The 26034-nt window shown below is 43.1% G+C and overlaps 1 protein-coding gene across 1 annotated transcript in view; it reads left to right on the top strand.

Moving 5' to 3' along the window:
* LOC148033176 (uncharacterized) overlaps positions 1-26034 on the top strand; it is a 42045-nt gene that overhangs the window by 13588 nt on the left and 2423 nt on the right. Inside the window, 3 exon segments of the mRNA XM_087682345.1 lie at positions 25090-25509; positions 25594-25807; positions 25900-26031. Of these exon segments, the coding sequence (XP_087538471.1) occupies positions 25090-25509; positions 25594-25807; positions 25900-26031 (766 nt within the window).

Genomic DNA, 26034 nt, shown 5'->3' with positions numbered 1-26034 from the left:
ATACGAGGATGTATCGGTTCTGTTTCCTTCTGGTAGGAGGATCGATCGGACCTACGAAGTCAATGCCCCACTTCTCAAACGGCTTCAAGGGAAGGATAGGTTGCAGTGGCATGGCACTTGTCTTGGTGGGTTTCCCCATTCTTTGACAAGCATCACATCTTTTACAGTAATCATAGGAATCCTTGTGGATGGTAGGCCACCAATATCCTGCTAGCAGAGCCTTCCTGGCCGTAGCTTCTCCTGCAAAGTGACCTCCACATGGCTCGTCGTGGCAAGCCTTCAAAACAATCCCAATCTCATCTCCTGCAACACATCTTCGGAGCACTTCATCTTTGCTCTTCTTGTACAGTGCACCGCCGAGCAGGGTGTATGGGGCTGATTCTAGCATTAGCTTCTTCCTTTCCCGACTAGAAATACCAGGAGGGTACTGTTGGGTTGCCAGCAGATTGGCAATGTCTGCATACCAGAGAGTTACAGTTTCTACCAAGAATAGGGAAGCATCAGGGAGGTCTGGATCATCCTGCTCCTCGTCTGCAGTTTGTGGGATACGTGACAGATGATCAGCCAGAACATGGGAACGACCAGGCTTAGTAATCACCTCAAAATCGAACTCCTGGAATAAAAGGAGCCATCTCATCATTCGTCCTTTCACATCTGCTTTGTTCATCAAGAAGGACAGGGCCTCATGATCCACATAAAATTTAAAGTGGGTGGATAGGAGGTAATGGCGAAACTTCTCCAGGGCAAACACCATTGCCAAGCACTCCAGCTCTGTCACTGTATAGTTCCGTTCCCTATCAGTGACTTTTCGGCTTGCATAATAGATCGGTTGATCCAACTTCGAGGAGCCCTTTTGGCAGAGGACAGCACCTAAGCCTTCAATGGAGGCATCAGTGTGTACGTGGAACTCTTTCGTCCAATCAGGAGGTTGCAGAATGGGTGCCTCTATCAAACACTGCTTCAGAGTGTGGAAAGCTTTGTCACATTCTTCCGTCCAAGTAAACTCTGCATCTTTCCTCAAAAGCTTGTGCAAGGAAGTTGCCTTTGTTGCAAAATGGGCTATGAACCTTCTGTAGTAACCCACATGGCCTAGGAATCCCCTCAACTGTTTGAGATTGGTGGGTGCTTGCAGAGCTGCGATCTTTTCAATCTTTGCAGGGTCTGTTGATATCCCTTGTGCTGAGACAATGTGGCCCAACAGGACTCCAGAAGAAACCCCAAAGATGCATTTGTCGGGGTTGAGGGAAATCCCATACTCCCGGCATCGGTCAAAGCATTGTTCCAGGTGTTCCCAGTGTTCACTGATCAAACTATAGACACAGAAGTCATCCAAATATACCTCAATGAAGTCGTGCAGATGATTTTGAAAGGCAGCCATCATGACTTGTTGGAAAGTAGCAGGGGCATTGCAGAGCCCAAATGGCATCACTCGGTAAGCGTAGGTCCCCCATTCTGTGGTGAAGGTTGTTTTGGACTGGTCTTCTTCTGCGATTTGGACTTGGTTGTATCCGCTGAATCCATCCAGAAGAGAATAAAGTTCATGTCCTGCCACTGTGTCCAACAGTTGGTCTGTGAAAGGGATAGGAAAATGATCCTTCTTTGTTTTGGAATTAAGCTTTCGGAAATCCACACATACGCGCAATTTGCCATTCTTCTTGGGTACAACCACGATGGGTGAAACCCATTCACTGTTTGCCACTGGATAAATGAACTCGGCCTCCAGAAGCTTCAGCAGCTCCGCTTTCACTAATGTGGAATAATTCGGGTTCATTCGCCTCTGTCGTTGCCGTACTGGCTTGGCATCAGGCTCCAAGTCAATATGATGTTGACATATTGTGGGATCAATCCCCTTTAGGTCTTTGTAGGACCATGCAAACACATCCAAATTTTCTTTCAACAAGTTGTACAAGGTTGACAACTCCTCTTCTGGGAGGCTGCTACCCACCTTCAAGTGGCGTTCAGTGCCTTCTGAATCCACAAAGGTTAACTGCTTTTCACCTTCTACTTCACGGATGAAGGTCCCGCGGACTGCTTCTGGGTACAGATCCGACTCCTTCAAGGGAGTGGTATCCTCTTCGGATGTCCCACTAGAACCAACTTCTTCTTTCGGTGGAGACTTAGGTTGCTCCTTAAGACGTTGGAATGGGATAAGCGCCGTTTCGGATTTGGTTTCAAAATTAATTACCTCTTGGCTTGAAGACTCATCTTCTGATGATACATCCAGGAACGTCACATAACAGGGACCCTCTGATGCCTGTTGGGTTAGTTGGATTGGTGCTTGTTGGCACGGTGCATCATCATCATCTTTCTTTGGCAAGGATGGGTTAGGACGGCATGAGCCATTGCTGAAAGACGGCTTGCTCTTCTTAATCCATTTCTTATAAAGGTTTTGCATATGAGAAGATCCATTTACCAGACCAAATGGTACCAGCACCATTCTGTCCCGTAGCATGAGCTCATCGGCTTCTGATGCTTCTGGAACTTCTTCCTCAAATGTATCCTCTTCAGGTGGGATAGACTCTTCTGGCTCACCTTCATCATTCTCTTCGTCCATATCATATCCATCCTCTTCTGTCTCTGTCTCTGTCTCTGCTTCTGCTTCTGCTTCTGCTTCTGTCTCTGCTTCTGCTTCTGTCTCTGCTTCTGCTTCTGCTTCTGTAGGAGCTCTGTAACAGAAGAACAGATTCTCTGTTTCCTCTCCTTCCTCTGTCTCTGCTTCTGCTTCTGCTGTGACCATGTAACAGGGAGAGCAGTACATCCATGCTTCTATCTCACTGTCAGAAGTGATTTCCGAAGTCATTTCTGGTTCAGGCAGGAAGTATTCACCCATTGATAATGGCTTTGCATCTTTTGGAAGTCGGCTTACAGTATCCACTGTTAAAGAATGTGCCACTGTTTTCTTGGGAAGGATCTGTTTGACACCATCTTCGTCTGCTGATGTTCCATCTGTAGCCTCATTAGGGGAGTCAGAAGATAATTCCAAGGAGGTGGATCCATGTCCTTTTTGAGAACCATACAGTTTCAGCACCACTTTATTGGGTCCTCGACCCAAGGTCAAGGTTCCTTTGAACCAATCCGTCCTTGCTCGGGCTTCAAAAAGCCATGGTCTGCCCAGTAACAAAGGATAGGATGTACCATAAGAGTTTGGCTTCACCACCAAATAGGTCAGCCAATAATCTTTTCCAGCCACTGTAGTCTTCACATATGGGAGAATGCCCAAAGGCTTGATTCTACTCTGATCCGCCAGTCTGATGAGCCATTGGGTGGGTTGCACACCTTGTAGGCCTAGATCCTTCATTGTCACATCCGTCATAATGTTCACTGATGAACCACCATCAATCAGTGCATTTGCGATGAAGCAACCTTCTATCCATACGCCAGTCTCTGGAGTACCCGGATCTAGGAAAGCGTTAGCCACGTCCACTTCTTTGACAGGCTCTGGAGCCTTGTTGGACTTTGTTGCTGTTGAGGGAGCAATCCTTAAACCACGTCTTCTTGTCAGTATACTTTTGAATCTTTTCCGGCAACTGGGAGACAACAACAATAATTGTCGGAATGTGAGGTTTGGTTTAAAGGTATCTAGATCTCTAACTAGATCGTATTCCTTAATAGGATCCACTGGCTTCTCTAACCGATTAGGGAATGGGGCAACACCCATTTTCATTTTCCCTTTTTCTTCCATCAGAGGAATTACAGGAGCTTCTTCTGCCACTTGTGGCACTTCCTCCTCTTCTGTATCCTGGACCTCTGGTCCTGTCTCTGTAACTGTCTCTGTAACTCTCTGTGGCACTGTAGGGCTCTGTACGGCACTGTTAGGCTCTGTTCTGTTCCGTTCTTCTGGTGGAAGATTGAACTTCACTGTTCTGGCAGGAGGGTTATTTTCTTTCTGGATAGGTGGGTCCTTCTGCTTTGCACGCGTGATGGCAGCAACTTCCAATTCTACCAAATTGGAGGTAGGCTCTTGGACCTTGGACGGACTATCAGTAGCACTGTTTTTCACTGGGGCTGGGCTTGGACAGTCTTTTGCAGTGTGGCCTTCTCCTTTGCATCGACTGCATAAGGGCTTGTAATCCACTGACCTTCGAGGATTTGGACAATTTGGTGAGATGTGTCCCTTTTCCCCGCATCTGTAACACTCCACTTCTGATCTCTGACCACCGCCAGACTGTCTTCCTCTGTAACTTTGAGAGGGAAATCTTCTGGGTCCGAAATTAGGACCAAACTCTCTAGGCTTGGGTCCAATATCTTGTGTTGTCATTTTGGATTCCAGCAAGTTGAATCTTGCGTCTTCTTCCCTTCTTCTCCTATCATGCATCTCCTTCAGAGAGCAAATGTCCTCTGTATGATTCTTCCGCAAACAGTAGGAACAGAAGGCTCCAGGGATAGTTGGTTTTCGTGTACATTCAGTGGCTAAATGGCCTGCTTGATGACACTTACCACACCAAGTATTTGACCGCATCACATCTCTTCCTGCTCCTGCAACGTTGGATATGCTAGCGGTATTCACTTTCAGCGTCTGTAGTTGTTCTGTAATCACATCCATCAACTCCTTTTTGATGTTTGCAACTGAGTTGGACAAATAATCCTTCAAGCTTTCTCCTCCTGAGGCACTGGCAGGAGGGTTTTGAGGAGTCTCTGTAATCACTGCATAAACTGGTTGGGCTGGTACAGAGGGGTCTCTGTTCTGGTTCTGATTCAGTGCTCCTGTTTGAACTGTTGGCTGTTGACTCCAGTTGGTAGGGTTCCACTGTTGCTGCTGATTTGGCATTGAGGAAATTGGTTGGGACCATGGTTGTTGTGGTGGTTGGGCCATCATTTGAGGCATGGATTGTGGCCACTGTGGATTTGGTGCACTGTACTGTGAGACCGGGGGCATCTGTTGGTAGGGGTAGGGAACAGTCCCTGGAACTGCATTGGGTGGATACATCATTCCTGGCATCAGAGGAGGTAGGACTCCTCTTCCTGTATTCATTGCTAATCTAGCTTCCACTTCATCGTACAGTCTGGCACCTTCTGTTGCAGCTTGCAGGGTGGCTGGTCTTTGCAGCTCCACAAACTTACGGACTTCTGGTTGTAATCCTCTGAGAAATACCCCCTTTTGAATGCCATCATCCAGATTATGGTTAGTCCATCTCTTCAGGATGGATTCCATTCGTGAGACATAGGCTTCCACTCTTTCTCCAGAGGACTGACTTAGGTTCATAAATTCCTCTCTCATCCGCTCTTCAAAACCTTCACGCCTGAATTTAGTGAGGAAGGCCAACTTCAGGTCGTCCCATGTGCCAAAAGTTCCTGCTGCTTGTCTCTCATACCACTGAAACGCCGCGCCCTTAAAAGTGGCGGGGAATATTGCTAACCAATGCTCAGGGGTTCTGGCATTGTTAGCCACACACGCTACCATAAACTCTGCTACATGAAGATCGGGGTCTTCATTGTACTCTCCCTTAAAAACTGGCAATGGGACTACGTTCGCTGGTCTGTCATCAATATTTCCAGGACGGATCTGGCTTGGAAGTGGACCTCCAGCAGGAGGAGGAAGGGCTTGATGTGCCATTGGGACTTCTGTAAAGAGTTCCGCAAGGGCGTCAAAGGCGGCTTCTGCTGCGAGCTCGCTCTCAGCCTTGATTTTTGCTTTCTCTCTTCTCACGTACCTCTGGACTCGTTCTAACGCTTGCCTTTTTATTGCGTCATTCATCAGGGGGTTGACTCCACTATGTTGTTAGTGCTCCACAGAGGGTTAACAGAAGGCTTCAGTCTCTGGAGGACTCTCTTGCCAACATTTCTTCTACTTCTTTCTTTTCAACGTCCCTGAATTCTGCTTTCATGCCACTACACAGGGGAAGGTATTCGGTTCTGAAGGTGTCAAAATGCATACGTCTGAGCATGGTGGTGGTGCCATCATCATAGTAATGCCAGCTTCTGATGGTTTCAATAGTGTATGTTGTGAAAAACACTCTGTCTACCAACTTCCAGTGGGTTGCTAATTGAACAAACAGAAGATTATCAGTACACCAAGCATCCCATGTATCTTGCTGTTGAGCATCCACGAACAAATTCCAACTCTTTTCCTTCTTGTCTTTGTGAACCTCTACAGACCAAGACTCCTGAAGCTTCTTCACAATCTCCCACTTGATGTTGTCTGGAAACTTCTCAATGAATGCCAAATCTTCCATGGATGGTCATTCTCTCCGCTTTTGCTCTTCAGTTTGTTCCCAAACAGTTTGCCACCAAGATACAACTTTCTGCTGCTTCAACAGGAAGAGGAAACTGTCCACTACATAGAGCATGCATCATGATGGTGATGTGTTTCCACCATTGTGGGATGAACTTCTTATGGAAAGTGGCTTTGATTATGAGGAATTCCAATTCTTCAATAGAAGAAGGAACTTTACAAACATCCATTGAATTCTTCTCTTCTTGGCAATGCCATTTCCTTCATTTTCAGCCTCATTTGGTGCTTGTTGATAGCAAGTTTCCCCGGCTGCGCACCAAAAACATGGAGCCCCGAGAGGAACACCAAGGAAAAGGGAATTCTCTTGCAAGAAAATCTATCTTGTAACATCAACAAGCTTGTTTATCATGTTTCATATGATCACAATGAAGAAAAGAACACCAGGCACAACAAATCTTCATGCAACATCATGTAAATCTCCCACGGTTTTTAATAGAATCAACCATATTCTTCAACATCCTCACAAAATCCATCAATAGAACAAAGAAAGCAAAGAAGTACACCATCTTTGAATGGAAATACATCACATAGTATTCTTCTTCAATATCTTCATAGTCTTCTCTCTCAATCTCTCATATACAATCACTCTGTTTGAGTAGAATTGGCTATCTCTGACTCTCTCTCACACACTCCATCAATAATACATCATATCCTCACTACAATCTCTCTAAATTACTCTCAATAATCACTCTTAGGTCGTGGATACCCCTCCCAAGAGGCATGTCTGATATGAAAGGTCACCAGAGCCACTACAGTGTCTCTTCACAGCTCACTACTGTCACTTCACTCTAGTCTTCTCTTGAGTCTTCAGCAGCTACTTCTTCCACTTCCTTCAGCTCTTTTGCACTTGTATTCACCTCTTTCCAAGGCTAGAAAACTTTCCCAAAATCACACATACATTCCACAGAACACTTACAGAACAGTCTACAGAACAGTACCAGAACAGAAACAGTACAGAAACAGAACAGAAACAGAACAGAAGCAGAAGCTCTACAGAAGACCTACAGAAGGTTACAGAAGGTCATCAAAACCTCATAACTCACTCTCAAACCATTTCAAACTCTCACAAACCATTCAATAAACTTTCACAATATCTCATTCTTCATCAATCAATACTCCATCCCTCTTTACAGAAGACAATCAGAACAAAAACAGACCAAAACAGAACAAAACAGAAGGTATACAGAACCATTCAGAACCTATCAGAACATCACAGAACCATCAACAAACATCATAATCTTCCAAAACACAATCAATATCATCCAAAACCCTCTCAATCCACTTCCAAATCAATCAATCATCCCATAAAATCAATCATTCAGCTCTCAAAAACAACAAAAATCATCCAAAAAACAAGTCATTTCAACACTCAACAAGGGGGCCTGCTTGCAAGAAACACAGGGCCAGCTTGTTTGAAGTAGAGAGCTTATCTTTAACAGACAGGAAAGAGTGTTCAGTTTGAGAAGATTTGATGGTGCTTAAGGAAGAGCTTTGGGCTCACAAAGTTGATCGTTTGTGGCGGGAGTATGTTCTTGAATCATTCGGCATCGTCAAAAACAGGCCGCAGGATGACTGGGAGTGCGCCGTTTTCTGAAGGCAGCGACCTGGCGTGATGGATAAGGTTTTTTTTAAAAACCTTATTAGCCTTATTACAAAGGCTTAAGGCCCTCTTAAATTACCCCTGTTCACACTTATATGCATTGAACTAGATATTTTGGAACCCATCTTCATGCTGGAGAAAGATGGAACTAGTTAACTGGTAAACTGGTTCACAGTCAAAGGATTTCACACTACAGAAGAACTTGAACTAGTTGTTTTGGAGCTAAGAAGGGCAGTTTCTATGCAATTTACGGGAGGCCATTTGAAGACCAATTTTTGCTCAAAAAATTCCAGGAAAATTTTTGCAGCTTCCTCTTGATATGCATTTCCAGCTTGGCATGAGAAACTGCAGAAAAAGTGCAGGAAAAATGGTCAATTTTAAGCCCGTGTTTTGATGCATTTTGGGTCATACGGACACCGTTTGAGGTCCGATTTGGATGTTTCTTGTTGGGAACTGAATGTATGACGTGTTGGAATCATGGATGGATGTATATAACCGTTTTTGGACACATGTATGATAGTCATATTGCTGAATACCATTTCTGGACAGATTGTATTATTGTATTCTTCTAAATTTGCAGCAGTCATAATGTCCGACACGGCACAAATCACTCAGATCATGGGGGACAAATTGACCAAAGACAACTATAGTGTTTGGTCCTACAGGATGGAGAATTTTTTGATGGGTAGAGGTCTATGGGATCTCATAACAGGTGATGATGAATGTCCAGAAGTTCCCGAACATCCAACTGAAGAGCAAAAGAAAGCGTACAAGGATTGGACTGGGAAGAATAGGAAGGTTTTGCATTGGATCTCCATATGTATTTTAGAAACATTGATTCCTCATATCAAAAAGGCAAGTACTTGTAAGGAGGCATGGGAAATCATAGAAAAAATGTATGGAACATGTACAGAGGCTCGTAAGATACAACTTAAGCAGAGATTACATGGTGCATGGAGAGGAAATCGCAGTATCAGAGACTATGTGGCAGAAATCAAGAAAATTGCAGAAAACCTTGCATCCATTAATGCACATGTTGATGATGATGATTTAGTGTCAGTAACATTAAATGGGCTTCGACCAGCTTTTAAATCTTTGGATACCTCTATTTCTGTTAGGGGAGGCTCTATGCCTGACTTTGAGGAGCTTATTGGATTGCTACTTACAGAAGAAATCAAGTTGGGATTGAATGCATCTAGCAGTGGCAAAAATGCAGGTGGAGATAGTGATTTCTATCACCAGAGAGGTCGTGGCAGCTCATCTAGAGCTAGAGGCTCTTCACCTGGTCGTAGTAATTATGGTTTTGCTCATGGAAGAGGCAACTTTGGTCGTGGTACTTCATGCATAGAGACAGGGGGAGATCCTTCCCTAGAGGTAGAGGATGGTCTAGTCCTTCTTCACAGAGAGATGACACTTGTCATTATTGTGGGCATTTTGGTCACTTTGAGAGGGATTGTTATCAAAAACAGAATGCTATGTCTAGGGGTCGTGGAAGGACCCAATATGGCCACTATGCAGGCATTTATGGTGGTACAGGTTATGGACCTAGAAGTGGATCGCCTAGAGGTCATTTATTTGCTATGGAGCATGTGCTTGGGAGCATGACTCATCCTCCTCGTGAGAATGACTGGTTTTTGGATTCAGGAGCTACAAACCACATGACTCATCATGCTGAGTGGTTTGACAGCAAGGAGCAAGTGCAAAATGATGAATATGTTGCCACCACTGGTGATGATACTTTACACAAAATTACTCATATTGGTAGTGTGCCACTTGTTACTAAAGATGGGATTGAGAACAAGCTTGGTGATGTACTTTATGTGCCCACAATAACTAAGAACCTAGCATCGGTTGGTCAAATGACAGATCAAGGATTGCATGTGAGATTCAATAAGTTTGGATGTTTCATTGAAGAGTTCCATAATGGGAGAACTGGCAGGGTGATTGCTCATGGTAGAAAGAAAGGGAGATTGTTTGCCTTGGATGCAGGTACTCCAGTGATTCAAAACTCTATGTATGTTGAGAGAGGACATGGGCAAGATAAGGATGTGGAATTATGGCATAGACGGATTGGTCATGTTAATTTGCAAAGATTGAAGCAAATGCAATCAAAACAGATAGTCCGTGGTCTACCGCATTTAGGATATCTAAATTTTGATCATATATGTGAGGCTTGTCAATTTGGCAAGTAGTCCAGATTGCCATTTCCAAAGAGGGGGAGAATAAGCAGCTATCCTTTGGAAATAATACACTCAGATATTTGGGGCCCATGTCAGAATGTTTCTGTAACATTCCGCGTGGAGAAAATAAATGGACTTATGGAAAAAAATTTTAATTCCCCCCCTTATCCCTCCAGCCGACTGACGAGCTGGAGGGGGAGGGGAATAGAAGGAGCTGTAAGCTCCTTGGTGGAGCCTTAGGAGGGAGGGGGACCATGCGTGTTGACACGCCATGAGGAAAGATCCCCCTCCCTTCCACTATTTAAACGAGGCAAGGGGAGGGGCCGCTGGACAGGGAAAAAAAAAGGCAGAGCCGTGAGGGAAGAGGCCGTGAGAGAAGACTCCGAGCCAAGGGAAGAAGACGAGAGGCCACTACCGTTCAGCCACCATTTTGCCATCGACTATTGCAGTCCCTCCAGTCCGTCAACGCGCCGCCGTTCTGCTAAGCTTTCCCCCCCCACGTGGAAGCTTTAGAAGCTTCCTGGGGGAAGCTTCTAAAAGAACCTTCTTAGCCCCCTTTCACCCCCCCTTATGTATTTCTTTAAAACCCCCTTCTTCCCCCCCCTCGGGTTTTAATATTCCCCCCCTAAGCCCTTGTTTCCCCCCCCTCTCGGGTTTTTAAATCCCCCCCTAAGCCCCTTGTTCTCCCCCCCCTCCCGGGGTTTTAAATCCCCCCCTAAGCCCCTTGTTTTTTCCCCCCCTCCCGGGGTTTTTTTAATCCCCCTAAGGCCTTGTTTTCTTTCCCCCTCCGGATTTTTCTTTAGACTATTCAAGTCACACCCATAATCCTACTTTGTCCTTAGGCTACCTTGCGGACTTCCATTCTCTTGCATTAATTCCTTCACTCGCTTTTTAGATCTTTTTGTGAAATTGCTCCCTTAGTTGAGCTCTGTGATCTTAGTTTTATCAAACAAGCCGGTGTCCACACACTCCCATGTCCTAAAAATCCAATTCATCATCATGGCCTCGTATGATATCCCGTAAGGAAGAAATAGCCGTGAGATAGAAGATAGGGAGGGAAGTAGAGGGAGTGAAAAGAGGGAGTGAAGGAGGATGAGTGGGAAAAGGTAAAAGAAAAGGAAGGAGAAGATGGTGGAATTCCAAGAAGAAAAAGGAGAAGGCTATCTCACATTCGAACTACGATGCCGCCGAAGAAAGTCCAAGGTGTAGCTGCGGGAGGGTCATCTCCTGGTATCCATGTGGATATCTCACCTCAAAGCCAGGTTTTTCTTCTTGGTGTTAATTCGGTTTTAAGTCAATCATGCAAAGAAAAATTGTTAAGGAAAGATATATTTGTTCGAGTTATTTTTAACGAAGGAGTTAGCTTATGAATGACAATGTATACAAATTAGCTTTCTTCAAATTGCATCAAGCATTATAAAATTACAAGCAAGATTAACCATTTACTATAGTAATATATTCCTAAAGTGTAAAAATTATATCTTGCACCATTAGTCTTATTCCTTTCGCAACGATTCATGGTAAATAGCTAAATTCAAGAAAGGTTTCTTTCGATGCTCAAATTACTAGGGAGTTATCTTTGCTAGCTGCACATCTTAGCAAGGAAATTGTTGTTATTTGGCATAAGTTCATCTTTTAAGAAAATGGGAGTTAAATGTTAGGAATTAACAAGTATAAAAATTAGTTATACGAATTCATTTGGGAAGAAAATGTAAAAGGGGACTGCTGGATGACACTCTTTTCCCCCTGCTATTTGAGGACTTGGGACTAATAAAGTGTGTATACACCAATTTCACAACTAGGCCTTTTTGTCCAAAGGAGGATTGTCACTCTTTGTATCACCTTGGCATTATGCTATATGCCAAATTAAACTGTATTGATTGGGAAAGTTAATTGTCACAAGGATAGTAAAACCATGACAAGACGATTAAGATTACCTTCCAAAAGATAACTGAACCAATCTAAACATAGAAACATTCATACCCTAAACACTTGACTACTTTCCTTACCATAGGGACAATAAATTCATAAAGATAGAAACTAGGGTTTGTCCCTAAGCTTCTTAAATGAAGAAACCCTAGGCCTGACATACGTCAGCTTAAAGAATCTAAATAGATTATTCCATCGCAGGACTTGCGCAACATGTATGAAATCATTTTGTGATTGATTCACAAGGAGAAAAGGGAAAAACCCTCATCAAGGACGGCAGATCCTTACGCAAGTTATCTTGCAAAAAGACGTATTTTTTGGATATCCTTCTAAATAAGGAAAGTTATAAACCAGAAACTAGCATATCTAAGGTATCTTAGGGTTAACCAAGTTGGGTAAGCCCTACACCGGAATGTAAGAGATCTTGCCAAGTTACAAGACACCTTGGGAACGAGTGCTGATACACTCAAAAAGGAAAGAACACTTCCTTAGCAGTTTGCCATACAACTGGGTTGATTAATGGAAATGTTTGTGCTTGCTAGAGATTTTAGGGCTCTGTTGAAATATGAATTACAAATTAAATAAGTACCTATACTTCAGGTTAAAGCCCTGAAGGGAGAGGCAGCTTCAGTTACCCCCGATTGCCTGCCTGACCCTAACCAAGGGGGTTGTTTGACCGCGCCGGGAACGTGGACCGAACCCGCCGCGAGAGGTCTCTCCGTTGAGTTCTACTTGGAGCAGGAGGATGCTTGGGTGCCAGGGGGGCTCTGGCCGTAAATCCCTCGCCTTTCGGGTCCTGCACAAGAGGCTAACGTGACTCGGGATTGGATCTCGAGGCCCGCATACTAGTTGACGGGCGAAAGCTTGGAATAGTGATCCCTGGAGATTACTTGTTAGCCTTCGGGCAAATTATGGAGAAGCCTACGGGCGGAACTCCTTGTATTTCAAAGATAAAATGATGAAATGTTAAAAGAACTTGCTTGATGTTGTTTTTCTATGTCACGTGATAAGATTACGTGAAGGAACCAGTGCTTAACAAGGTTAATTAAAGAAGCTGATTGTTATATGTCAAATTAATGTGTTAGATAATTACATAACTAAAACAAACCGAGGAAAGTGCGGAGGATGGGCCACGGGTCCGTCCTACGGTTGGGTGGTCCCGGTTAGCCGGGAACTTTTCTCAAAAATCTCGAAGAACAGCGAAATGATCATCATCATCAAAAAGGAATAACAAGAACGATGACCTAGAGTTACGTCTTACCCGATCTACGTTGTTTTAGGGGAACGGAATGGGACTATGCCTTATGGTAGAGAGGTTGAGCTTTGCATCCCTCTCGTTTCCCATTCTCCTTGAACCAAGTGCAGCGTGAATCCGCTTCGGACCTGGCGTTTCTGCGTAAAGTAGTTCGCTCGGGTCTGACGCTAGTTGCTGTTAGCCAATGACCCATTAGGAAAACCCTAATTCCGGTCGATCCTAAGTGGGAACGGCCAGGTTACTTCCGCTACATGGCAGACGCGGGAAGAACTAGATCACAAAACCCATAACATTCCATGGGAGTGCGGGGCGGAGCTTTCTAGAAATCCTTTCCGATGGACTGCTAAGACGTGCCCTGGATGATACTAGGGGACACGTTACAGTTGGTATCAGAGCCGACCAACAACGGAATTGTTTTTATGAGATCTCAATAAAATGAAGTAAAGAACTTGTTGCTGTCCAAACATTTCCTCATCTTCAATACTGTCTTGCAGAACTATGAAGCGTGGAACAAGTTTTTGGTGTTTCGGGTCATGTTTATGACTGCAATGCATTCTCCGCTTTATAGACAAAGAATTGGGATGATGAACATCCTGGAGCAGATTTATAATCCATCACCTTTATACATTGAACGAAGATGGACGGGGTCTTCAGGAATCTACTACATAGCTACCCACCGGTTCGCTTATCTACAGACCAACCTAAAGAGGATCAAGTGGTTGGAAGACTTGAAAGTCGTAAAGCTGTTCATTTTTGTGGAAGCTCACGTAAATTCGACTTTACATATTCAAGGTCAGAGGGTTGAAATGAACTCATATGTATATGAGGAAGTAACCCGTGTAATCCCAGCCGACAGGATTAAAGTGTTGGGCCGCCATGAGAAGTATGGATTCCAATGAAAAGGGTATCCTGAACTTCCAATGAATTATCGATTCCTAAAGATCCATGACCCAAAACCCTACTATTACACAGTCCCTGTAGACAAATGCAATACAATGTTGTTCTCCCCAAACTGAATGTAATGATTGGATTATCATCACACGAGACGTTGTATAAGGTTACGCCCATGTAAATATAAATAAAGATTTCTTTTATCAATATCTGGCTGTGCATCAGAGTTGTTAAAAAGTTAATTAGCTTCATCATTTACGAGATAGCTGAACTAAAGATAAGCTAATGTCAATTATCATATAATAATGTTAAGAAAACTTTTATCCAGGCACAACCCCAGGTACAGGTTCCAAATTCGCCCCCTACATCAAGTACTGCTGTGACCCAGGAGAAAAAATTCCTCCTCAAGCAGATAAAGCCACCCGAGTTTGACGGGAGAGGCAGATTCGTCCAGTCTGATGCTGAAATTTGGATTGAATCTATGGAGGATTACTTTGAAGCAGCTGGTACTGCACCTACCAATCAGGCCATGCTCGCCAAGTTAAAACTCACCGGCGAAGCCAGACTTTGGTGGAAACAATGGTGCAGGGATCAAGGGACTTCAGAGGGGTCCGTTACCTGGGAGAAGTTAAAGAAAGCCGTGCAGGGGAGATATTTGCCACCTGCATATCGTACACAGAAAATGAATGAGTTCTACGAGCTAAAACAGCTAGGACTCACTCTGGACGCATACTACTCTAAATTTATCTCACTTTTAAAGTATGCGCCACAGATGGACATGATGCAGTAGGTGTCCAAATTTTGCGCAGGCTTAAATCCACCTGTAAATACCCGTCTCGAATCTATGCGTCCATCAGATCTGCAGGATGCACTCATTCGAGCGGCGCCTATAATTCAGGAGGTGCAAGCTAGACCAAGGGGTAACAAAACTTGGTCCTATAGTGACCCGAATAGAGGAGCATTCAGACCTCAAGTGAAGAGAGTTCAAGGTCACAATCAAGGACAAAGGAAGAAAGCAAGGACAAATAACGTCAACAACTTTGTTCCTACTCAAAATGGCCGAAACCTCCGATGTTTCCACTGCAACGAACTCAGTCACTTCAAGAGGCAATGTCCTAAGCTCAGCGGGGGACATCGTCAAACGGCCTTCCAAGGTGCAGGCCGCGCTCAAGGAGCCGCCACCCGTGGAAGAGGAAGAACTGCCTGCATTGCCAATAGGCAAAGATGCGAAGAAGAAGAAGAGGAAGATCCAACTATGGAAGCAGAATTTGAAAGAGCGACAGTCCATGCCGCTTTACACAAGAAAGGGCCAAATCGCCAGTTCTCGGTGATTCAAACACCGTCGGACTATCAAGGTAAAGGTTTCAAAACCTTGATTGATTGTGGTAGTACACATTCCTTTATCTCACCAGCATGTGCAAAAAGATTAGGAATAGCCACAGTAGAAGCACCTACCCTGCTTGTGGAATTGGCAAACGGTCGTGAGGTAACTTGTACCAGGCAAACTGCTAAGGAGAAATTCTTTCTGGGAGGAAAGAAAACCTCAGTCAAATTCAGAGTCATGAATTTAGGTATCCATGAGTGCCTACTCGGGATGGATTGGCTTAAGCCTAATGACGCCCACATCCACTGTGGGAAGGGTCAAGTTTCCTTTCGAAACTCTGAAAGGGAATTTGTCACAACTCAAGGGGAGGCAGGAGTGCCAAGAATCCAATTAACCAAAGTCTCTCGGATCATAAAAGGAGTCAGAAAAGGATTACCCGTTTACCTGATCAAACTCAACAAGTTAGATCAAAAGCAAGAGTCTCATGAAGGACCTTCTTGGCTAAAGGAATACGCTGACGTATTCCCTGAGGAATTGATTGAACTTTCGCCTCCAAGAGAAGTAGATCATGAAATTAGGCTAGTGCCTGGAGCTGCACCAATTGCAAAGAGGCCTTATAGAATGTCCATAACTAAAGAAATTGAGTTGAAGGAACAACTCAAGCAACTGTTGGATCAGGGTTACATCCGGCCTAGCAACTCACCGTGGGGAGCTCCAGTACTATTCCAGAAAAAGAAAGATGGGACACTTCGACTATGTATTGATTACCGAGGGTTGAATCAATCAACAGTTAAGAACAAGTATCTTATTCCTAGAATAGATGAGCTTCTTGATCGTCTTCAAGGTGCAAAGATCTTCTCCAAGATTGATCTCAGGTCAGGTTACTATCAAATAAGGATCAAGGAAGAAGATATTCCAAAAACGGCCTTCAATACAAGATATGGGCACTTTGAGTTCTTGGTTATGTCATTCGGGCTTACAAATGCACCTGCCACCTTCAATAGATTAATGCAGGATATTTTTAGACCATATCTTGATGATTTCATGCTTGTCTTCTTCGATGACACTTTAGTCTATTCTAAACAGGAAGAAGATCATGAACCTCAACTTTGGATTGTCCTTGAGACAATGAGGTCCCATAAGCTGTATGCAAAAATGAAGAAGTGTGCATTCTTCAAGCGTCAGATTGAATATCTGGGATTCATAGTATCATCAGAAGGAATATCAGTAGACCCAGCCAAAGTCAGAGATGTGCGTGAATGGCCAATACCAGTATCCGTCAAAGAAATACGTAGCTTTCTTGGCTTGACAGGATGGTATAGGATCTTTATCAAAAACTATGCTTTGATTGCAGCACCTCTTACAGACTTACTAAAGATGCAGACTTCCATTACATGGTCAACTTCCGAACAAAATAGCTTCGACAAATTGAAGCAAAGTTTGGTATCAGCACCTATTCTAAAACTTCCTGACCTCAATAAGGAGTTCGAGGTAGTAACTGATGCTAGCATTCTTGCCTTGGGGTGTGTACTTATGCAGGAGGGTCATCCAGTAGCATACTCTTCAAGGAAATTGAAGAGTCATGAAAAGAATTATGCCACGCATGATCTGGAATTACTAGCTATCATCCATGCTCTAAAGCTTTGGAGACACTACCTGTTGGGTAACAAGTTTACTCTAGTAACCGATCATAAGAGTCTCAAATGGATTTTTACCCAGAACGAGCTCAACATGAGGCAACGTCGGTGGATTGAAGTATTGGAGGAATATGATTTTGAAATCAAATACCGACCAGGGAAGGAGAATGTAGTTGCCGATGCACTCAGTCGCAAGGCATTTCTAAATTCCCTAATCTTGCAGAATCCATCAACGGCCAGATCTCTGGCTACAAAGGTATCTATGCCAAACAACCCTATACTTGAACTAGCTAGAGAGGAAGCATACCATGATTTGGCCTACCAAACAATGATAAAGGAAATATCTACCAAGGAGCAGAATCAGAAGTTGCAAGCTAAGTATCAGGAATTTTCCATTGATAATGGCTCATGATTCCCCTTTCGCCGGACATCCTGGCTATGCAAAAACTCTTAATGCAGTTAGGAAGAGCTACCATTGGGAGAGACTTAAAGGTGACGTTCTCAAATATGTCACTGAATGTTTGTCTTGCCAACGTATCAAGGCCGAACATGTCATGATGCCAGGGAAACTGCAATCGCTTGACATTCCCCAAATGAAATGGGAATCCATCAGTATGGATTTTGTTGTGGGCCTACCCCAAGTCCAAGGAGGATACAATTCCATTATGGTTGTGGTTGACATGCTTACCAAGGTTGCACACCTGATTCCAGTAAAGACAAACTATAAAGCCTCCGACATTGCAAGATTGTTTATCAAGAAGATATTCAAGCTACATGGGTTACCTAAAAGAATCATTAGTGATCGAGATTCTCTCTTCGCATCACACTTCTGGAGAGCTATCTTTGAAGCTATTGGGACTCAACTCTTTTTTAGCACCGCCTACCATCCCCAAATGGATGGACAAACAGAGCGAGTGAATCAAATCATTGAGGATATGCTTAGGGCATACTGCTGTCGAGAGCCGAAGAGGTGGATTCAATACTTGCCATTAGTTGAATTTGCCTACAATGCTTCTTACCAGCAGAGCATTCAAATGACCCCTTTCCAGGCATTGTATGGTCATGATTGTCGAAGTCCCCTAAACTTTTCTGATCCAACCCTAAGAGTTGAAGCTTCAAGACAAATGTTGGAGGACATGGATGATCAAATAAGGTCAATAAGACAAGACATACAAGCAGCCAAGGATAGACAAAAGGCATATGCAGATTTGAAACATCAAGAAAGAGTCTTCGAAGAAGGAGACATGATCTTCATTCGGGTATGCCCTAAAAAGAGTTCTCTATCCCTAGGAGAATGCAAGAAGCTAAGTCCAAGGTATTGTGGGCCGTATAAAATCCTCAAATGCCTAGGACCCAATGCTTATAGATTGCAACTCCCTGAGAACCTAAAGGTTCACAATGTATTCCATATCAGCCTATTGAAAAAATATGTACCCAATCCTAATCATGTACTTGATGACCAACAAATTGTAATGCCTAGTCAAGGAGTCCTTGAACTAAGGCCAGAAAGGATCTTAGATGTTAGGGAAAGATAGTTAAGATCTAGAACCTTGAAAGAATGCCTTGTCCAGTGGAAATATTATCCTGAAGAGGATGCCACTTGGGTAGATGAAGGCACTCTCAACCATCAATATCCCCAGTTTATCTCGAGATGAGGACATCTCGATTCCTCCAAGGGGGAGAGAATGTAACATTCCGCGTGGAGAAAATAAATGGACTTACGGAAAATTTTTTTAATTCCGCCCCTTATCCCTCCAGCGGACTGACGAGCTGGAGGGGGAGGGGAATAGAAGGAGCTGTAAGCTCCTTGGTGGAGCCTTAGGAGAGAGGGGGACCATGCGTGTTGACACGCCATGAGGAAAGATCCCCCTCCCTTCCACTATTTAAACGAGGCAGGGGGAGGGGCCGCTGGACAGGGAAAAAAAAGGCAGAGCCGTGAGGGAAGAGGCCGTGAGAGAAGACTCTGAGCCGAGGGAAGAAGACGAGAGGCCGCTGCCGTTCAGCCACCATTTCGCCATCGACTATTGCAGTCCCTCCAGTCCGTCAATGTGCCGCCGTTCTGCTAAGCTTTCCCCCCCACGTGGAAGCTTTAGAATCTTCCTGGGGGAAGCTTCTAAAAGAACCTTCTTAACCCCCTTTCACCCCCCCTTATGTTTTTCTTTAAAACCCCCTTGTTTCCCCCCCCTCCCGGGTTTTAATATCCCCCCTAAGCCCTTGTTCCCCCCCCCCTCCCGGGTTTTTAAATCCCCCCCTAAGCCCCTTGTTCTCCCCCCCCTCCCGGGGTTTTAAATCCCCCCCCTAAGCCCCTTGTTTTTTCCCCCCCTGCCGGGGTTTTTCTAATCCCCCTAAGGCCTTGTTTTCTTTCCCCCTCCCGATTTTTCTTTAGACTATTCAAGTCACACCCATAAGCCTACTTTGTCCTTAGGCTACCTTGCGGACTTCCATTCTCTTGCATTAATTCCTTCACTCGCTTTTTAGATATTTTTGTGAAATTGCTCCCTTAGTTGAGCTCTGTGATCTTAGTTTTATCAAACAAGCCGGTGTCCACACACTCCCATGTCCTAAAAATCCAATTCATCATCATGGCCTCGTATGATATCCCGTAAGGAAGAAATAGCCGTGAGATAGAAGATAGGGAGGGAAGTAGAGGGAGTGAAAAGAGGGAGTGAAGGAGGAAGAGTGGGAAAAATGTAAAAGAAAAGGAAGGAGAAGACGGTGGAATTCCAAGAAGAAAAAGGAGAAGGCTATCTCACATTCGAACTATGATGCCGCCGAAGAAAGTCCAAGGTGTAGCTACGGGAGGGTCATCTCCTGGTATCCATGTGGATATCTCACCTCAAAGCCAGGTTTTTCTTCTTGGTGTTAATTCGGTTTTAAGTCAATCATGCAAAGAAAAATTATTAAGGAAAGATATATTTGTTCGAGTTATTTTTAACGAAGGAGTTAGCTTATGAATGACAATGTATACAAATTAGCTTTCTTCAAATTGCATCAAGCATTATAAAATTATAAGCAAGATTAACCATTTACTATAGTAATATATTCCTAAAGTGTAGAAATTATATCTTGCACCATTAGTCTTATTCCTTTCGCAACGATTCATGGTAAATAGCTAAATTCAAGAAAGGTTTCTTTCGATGCTCAAATTACTAGGGAGTTATCTTTGCTAGCTGCACATCTTAGCAAGGAAATTATTGTTATTTGGCATAAGTTCATCTTTTAAGAAAACGGAAGTTAAATGTTAGGAATTAACAAGTATAAAAATTAGTTATACGAATTCATTTGGGAAGAAAATGTAAAAGGGGACTGCTAGATGACACTCTTTTCCCCCCGCTATTTGAGGACTTGGGACTAATAAAGTGTGTATACACCAATTTCACAGCTAGGCCTTTTTGTCCAAAGGAGTATTGTCACTCTTTGTATCACCTTGGCATTATGCTATATGCCAAATTAAGCTGTATTGATTGGGAAAGTTAATTGTCACAAGGATAGTAAAACCGTGACAAGACGATTAAGATTACCTTCCAAAAGATAACTGAACCAATCTAAACATAGAAACATTCATACCCTAAACACTTGACTACTTTCCTTACCGTAGGGACAATAAATTCATAAAGATAGAAACTAGGGTTTGTCCCTAAGCTTCTTAAATGAAGAAACCCTAGGCCTGACATACGTTAGCTTAAAGAATCTAAACAGATTATTCCATCGCAGGACTTGCGCAACATGTATGAAATCATTTTGTGATTGATTCACAAGGAGAAAAGGGAAAAACCCTCATCAAGGACGGCAGATCCTTAAGCAAGTTATCTTGCAAAAAGACGTATTTTTTGGATATCCTTCTAAATAAGGAAAGTTGTAAACCAGAAACTAGCATATCTAAGGTATCTTAGGGTTAACCAAGTTGGGTATGCCCTACACCGGAATGTAAGAGATCTTGCCAAGTTACAAGACACCTTGGGAACGAGTGCTGATACACTCAAAAAGGAAAGAACACTTCCTTAGCAGTTTGCCATACAACTGGGTTGATTAATGGAAATGTTTGTGCTTGCTAGAGATTTTAGGACTTTGTTGAAATATGAATTACAAATTAAATAAGTACCTATACTTCAGGTTAAAGGCCTGAAGGGAGAGGCAGCTTCAATTACCCCCGACTGCCTACCTGACCCTAACCAAGGGGGGTTGTTTGACCGCGCCGGGAACGTGGACCGAACCTGCCACGAGAGGTCTCTCCGTTGAGTTCTACTTGGAGCAGGAGGACGCTTGGGTGCCAGGGGGGGCTCTGGCCGTAAATCCTTCGCCTTCCGGGTCCTGCACAAGAGGCTAACGTGACTCGAGATTGGATCTCGAGGCCCGCATACTAGTTGACGGGCGAAAGCTTGGAATAGTGATCCTTGGAGATTACTTGTTAGCCTTCGGGCAGATTATGGAGAAGCCTACGGGCGGAACTCCTTGTATTTCAAAGATAAAATGATGAAATGTTAAAAGAACTTGCTTGATGTTGTTTTTCTATGTCACGTGATAAGATTACGTGAAGGAACCAGTGCTTAACAAGGTTAATTAAAGAAGCTGATTGTTATATGTCAAATTAATGTGTTAGATAATTACATAACTAAAACAAACCGAGGAAAGTGCGGAGGATGGGCCATGGGTCCGTCCTACGGTTGGGTGGTCCCGGTTAGCCGGGAACTTTTCTCAAAAATCTTGAAGAACAGCGGAATGATCATCATCATGAAAAAGGAATAACGAGAACGATGACCTAGAGTTACATCTTACCCGATCTACGCTGTTTTAGGGGAATGGAATGGGACTATGCCTTATGGTAGAGAGGTTGAGCTTTGCATCCCTCTCGTTTCCCATTCTCCTTGAACCAAGTGCAGCGTGAATCCACTTCGGACCTGGCGTTTCTGCGTAAAGTAGTTCGCTCGGGTCTGACGCTAGTTGCTGTTAGCCAATGACCCATTAGGAAAACCCTAATTCCAGTCGATCCTAAGTGGGAACGGCCAAGATACTTCCGCTACGTGGCAGACGCGGGAAGAACTAGATCGCAAAACCCGTAACATTCCATGGGAGTGCCGGGCGGAGCTTTCTAGACATCCTTTCCGATGGACTGCTAAGACGTGTCCTGGATGATACTAGGGGACAGGTTACAGTTTCCATGAGCGGAAAATGTAGATTCTATATCACTTTCATTGATGATTTCAGTAGGATGACTTGGGTGTACTTTATCCAGCATAAAAGTGAAGCGTTTGAAAAGTTCTTGGAATTTAAATCTATGGCGGAAAAGCAATTTGGATGCTATATAAAATGTTTGAGGTCAAATAATGGCGGAGAGTACATGTCATATGAGTTTTGTGACTTCTTGAGAGATCATGGTATCAAAAGGCAATTGACATGCAGGTATACACCTCAACAAAATGGTGTGGCTGAAAGGAAGAATCGGATTATTGCAAAGGTTGCAAGGGCAATGATGAACCAAATGAACATGCCATTGTCATATTGGGCAGAAGCAATGCATACTGCAGTTCACATTATGAATAGAACACCTATAGCCTTGATTCATAATATGTCACCATATGAGAGAATGTATGGCATGAAACCTACTGTTGCATACTTTAGAGTCTTTGGATGTGTCTGTTATGTTCATGTTCCGGATGATTTGAGGAAGAAGATGGAACCTAAGGCTATAAAATGCATTTTCCTTGGATATCCTGATGAGAAGAAGGGATACAAATGCTATGATCCAATGAGTAAGGAAGTATACATAAGCAGGGATGTCAATTTCAGTGAATATGAATCATGATACAAGCCCAAAATTGTAGTGGATGTTGATTCTTATGAAAACAATGATGATAATGGCTATGGAAGGAAAATTTCAGCAAACAGCAAGGCTGAAAATCAGCATGTGGAAGATGCTTTAGGACCTCAAGAGAATGTGGAAAGCAGTGGTAGCTACAGTCCATGGAGTGGTAGATTGAGAAATGCACAAAGGAGTGCAGAAGTTGCAAAAGGTAAGAGACCAATGACTGAAAGTTCAGAAGATGAATCTATAGATGATGAGTATGGCATTCCGCATGTTAAAACACCTGGCACTAGAAGTGCAGGAAAGTATGTGCCACCACATGCTAGATCAGATGAGACACACGGTAGTGCGCCTCAATTGAGAAGGTCAGAAAGAGTAAGGTATCCAGTTGATAGATTGACTTATAATGGGTTCATGAAGATGCATTATACATACATGGTTTCTTATGTACAATATGTGGAACCTACTTGCTTTGAAGAAGCAGTAGAGAGCAAAGAGTGGATACGAGCAATGGATGAAGAGATGGATGCACTAAGGAAAAACAAGACTTGGGATTTGGTGAAACTACCTTATGGCAAGAAGTCCATTGGATGTAAATGGGTTTATAAGGTCAAATGTAAGTCGGATGGTTCTCTTGAAAGGTATAAAGCAAGGCTAGTTGCAAAAGGATATGCACAAACTTATGGTTTGGGCTATGAAGAAACATTCAGTCCAGTAGCTAAAATGACGACCGTAAGATCAGTAATTGCTTTGGCTTCTATCTATGGTTGGAGGCTTTATCAAATGGATGTGAAAAATGCATTTTTGAATGGCAATTTAGAAGAGGAAGTGTACATGGATCAACCAGAGGGCTATGTAGATCTAGAATACCCACATTATGTATGCAGGTTGAAGAAGGCTTTATATGGACTGAAGCAAGCACCAAGAGCATGGTGTGATAGAATCAACAAATTATTATGCAGTATGGGATTTCAGCAGAGCAAAGCTGATTATTCACTTTATGTGAGGCATACAGAAGATGGTATGGTTGTTGTGGTTATCTATGTTGATGATTTCATTATTACAGGTACACTTGAGAAGGAGATTACTGAAGTCAAGTATGGGTTACATAAAGAGTTTGATATAAAGGATCTTGGGTTGTTGAGATACTGCTTGGGTATTGAGGTTATTGATACACCTCATGGTATATGGCTGATACAAAGGCAATATGCATTGGAGATGTTGGAAAAATATGGCATGAGAGGATGCAAACCGGTTGATACACCATTGGATCAAAATGCTAAGTTGATGGATGATGGATCTTATGTTGAGGATGTTACTATGTTCAGAAAGATGGTTGGTATCTTATCTACTTGACCATTACAAGACCGAATTGAGTTACGTTGTTGGATTGGTAAGTCAGTTTATGCAGAAACCATGCAAATCACATTTGGATGTAGTAAGAAGAGTTCTTAGATATGTGAAAAAGACAGCTGGATTTGGGTTGTTTTATGGAAAAGGAATCAAGCCTACACTGTTTGGATACTCAGATGTAGACTGGGCAGGTAGCTCTATGGATAGAAGATCTACTAGTGGCTATGCATTCTCATTTGGATCAGCCATGGTAAGTTGGAGCAGCAAGAAGCAACCTACAGTTGCTTTATCAAGCAGTGAAGCAGAATATAGACGCATTGCATTGGCAGCATGTGAGCAGACATGGTTGAGATTGATCCTATATGACATGGGGATAGAGATTGATGGTGGAGTTATTATGTATTGTGACAATGTTAGCAGCATTATGTTGGCAAAGAACCCAGTCTATCATGCAAGGACAAAACATATAGAAGTGCACTATCATTTCATTAGAGAAAAAGTCATTGATGGAGAGATTGACTTGGTCCATGTGAAGACCAATGATCAAGTTGCTGATAACTTTACCAAAGCATTAGTTAAAGATAAGTTTGAGTACTTCAGGAGTGCACTTGGAGTCTTATGTGTGCAAGCTCATTCTGAGCTTGAGGGGGAGTGTTGAGAAATAAGCCAAAAGTCTAAGGCATAGTCTAAGCCTTATCATATTGTTGTATGTAAAGTGTCCTTAAGTTTGGGGGCATCTATCTTTTGAGGATACCACTTTAGTGAGTGGACTGTTGTTGTAGATAAGTGTGGGAGAATATTGAAGAATATGAGAATGAAGAATGGTTGAGCCTCCATATCCCATGCTGTCCACTGTCCGTTGCGCGTCTTTCTCCCTCTCTTGTCATGTCGTATGATTGCACATGCTGTTGTTAGAGGGATTCGTACAGACATGTCCTCTTTAAAAAGTGCATTTCAATATGAGGGCTATTTACCAGAGAAGGGCTCATTTCTTGTGTTTGTATGTAAGTATAAAGGAGAAGAAACACTAGTGACCCCTGCCATAGTGTCAACTTGGTCTCCTCTATGGCGTGAAGTGGATGCAGAATTTGAGAAGGAGGTCTTGGCAAAACTAGAGTTCAGGTTCTTGTCTGGTAAAATGTTTTACGTATGGGAAGGAAATCATCAATTCACTGCTTGGATGGAGTTGATCTCACAAATGTACAAAGAGAATAGAGCTCGCCATGTCAGGGTTGTTTGTTATGTTATTGATCCCACACGGATTTCAGAGATTGCTCTTCTTGTTGGACTCCAAAGAGTCAATAGGTGAGTGTGTCAATATTTGTTACAATGAATTGACGTCTATATTTTTATCTATAGAACTCAATCTTACACATTTTCCTTTATTAGCATGAACGAGTATGCCATCGTGAAACCTAGCTTGCGGGATGTACTTTGGAACTGCAACAATATCTTCGAGTGTGACATCAATGCATTCTTGAGTGCCTTACCCCAGGATCAACTAAAACTGTTGGAGTCCTTGAGAGCAAAAGATAGCAGTGTCAAGGGAAAACAACAATGGTATCCACTGACAAGGGGGTACTTGGCAAGATTGGTATTTCAGGTAATACATGTCATGGTTGTTATTAAGAGGGATTATAATAGATAAGTTTCCTTTTTAGGGTAAAATTTAAAAGCTTCTCTTTTGTTGTGAAGGTTGAGTATACTTCAGAACTCAAAAAGGTTGAGGATTTGGTATTAAACACAGTCTCTATTGAGAACAGAGAGGAGACATTGAAAAAGGAACGTGCCAAGATACATAAAAGATTGGCAAACAAGATGGACATGGTA

This window comes from Lygodium microphyllum, chromosome 7 (assembly GCF_053477565.2).
Source record: "Lygodium microphyllum isolate KBCC chromosome 7, Lygodium_microphyllum_v1.1.10, whole genome shotgun sequence".
NCBI lineage: Eukaryota > Viridiplantae > Streptophyta > Polypodiopsida > Schizaeales > Lygodiaceae > Lygodium > Lygodium microphyllum.
Note: the sequence above shows the minus strand (reverse complement) of the source record. Positions and strands in the feature narration are given on the sequence as shown.